The 794-nt window shown below is 42.8% G+C and overlaps 1 protein-coding gene across 1 annotated transcript in view; it reads left to right on the top strand.

Moving 5' to 3' along the window:
* The first annotated feature begins 13 nt into the window (after positions 1-13).
* LOC107107607 (zinc finger protein 501-like) overlaps positions 14-794 on the top strand; it is an 8,055-nt gene continuing 7,274 nt past the window's right edge. Inside the window, exon 1 of the mRNA XM_015407915.1 lies at positions 14-777. Within this exon, the coding sequence (XP_015263401.1) occupies positions 26-777 (752 nt within the window). The 5' untranslated portion in view covers positions 14-25. The remainder of the gene's footprint in view (positions 778-794) is intronic.

The following is a 794-nucleotide window of genomic DNA, read 5'->3' as shown; positions in this document are numbered from 1 at the left end:
TTTTGCAGTTGCAGATGTGAGGAAGATGGATAACGGGATGGAATCAGGAAGGAGACTTGTGGGAAAATACAACAGTCTCCAGGTGGAAGCAAAATCTGGGGGTCAAATGGTACCAGAGAGGCACTGCAGAAGAGAAAGGGACGCAAAACAGAAGAAAAGGAAGGAATTAGTGGCCGGTCATAGCAGAAATAATCCTGAGGTCTCAGCCGAAGATGAAACACGGAAGCGAAAGAGAAGGCCTAATGGTGTTATGTACCAGAAAGGGTTCAGCTACAAATCCAGTGTTAAAACATATCAGAATGTCACAACATGCTGGAAAAGGTATAAATGTGTGAAATGTGGAAAGTGCTTCCATTGGAATAGTGCAAGAAGTTGGCATCAAAGGATTCACACAAGGGAAAAGCCATATAAATTCTTCTCTCGCAGTAGCTACCTTAGGTTGCATCAAAAGATTCATAATGGGGAGAACCCAAATAAATGCTTGGAATGTGGAAAGAGCTTCTTTTCTAATGCCAACCTAACTGAACATCAAAGGATTCACACAGGGGAAAAGCCATATATATGCTTAGAGTGTGGAAAGAGCTTCTCTGATAATGGCAGCCTAACTAAACATCGAAGGATTCACACAGGAGAAAAGCCATACAAATGCTTGGAGTGTGGAAAGTGCTTCTCTGAGAGTGGCAGCCTAACTAAACATCAAAGGTTTCACACCGGGGAGAAGCCATGTAAATGCTTGGAGTGTGGAAAGTGCTTCTCTCGGAATCACCACCTAACTTCACCTCAAAAGATTCATA

This window comes from Gekko japonicus, unplaced genomic scaffold, assembly GCF_001447785.1.
Source record: "Gekko japonicus isolate JY-2015 unplaced genomic scaffold, Gekko_japonicus_V1.1 scaffold4805, whole genome shotgun sequence".
NCBI lineage: Eukaryota > Metazoa > Chordata > Lepidosauria > Squamata > Gekkonidae > Gekko > Gekko japonicus.
Note: the sequence above shows the minus strand (reverse complement) of the source record. Positions and strands in the feature narration are given on the sequence as shown.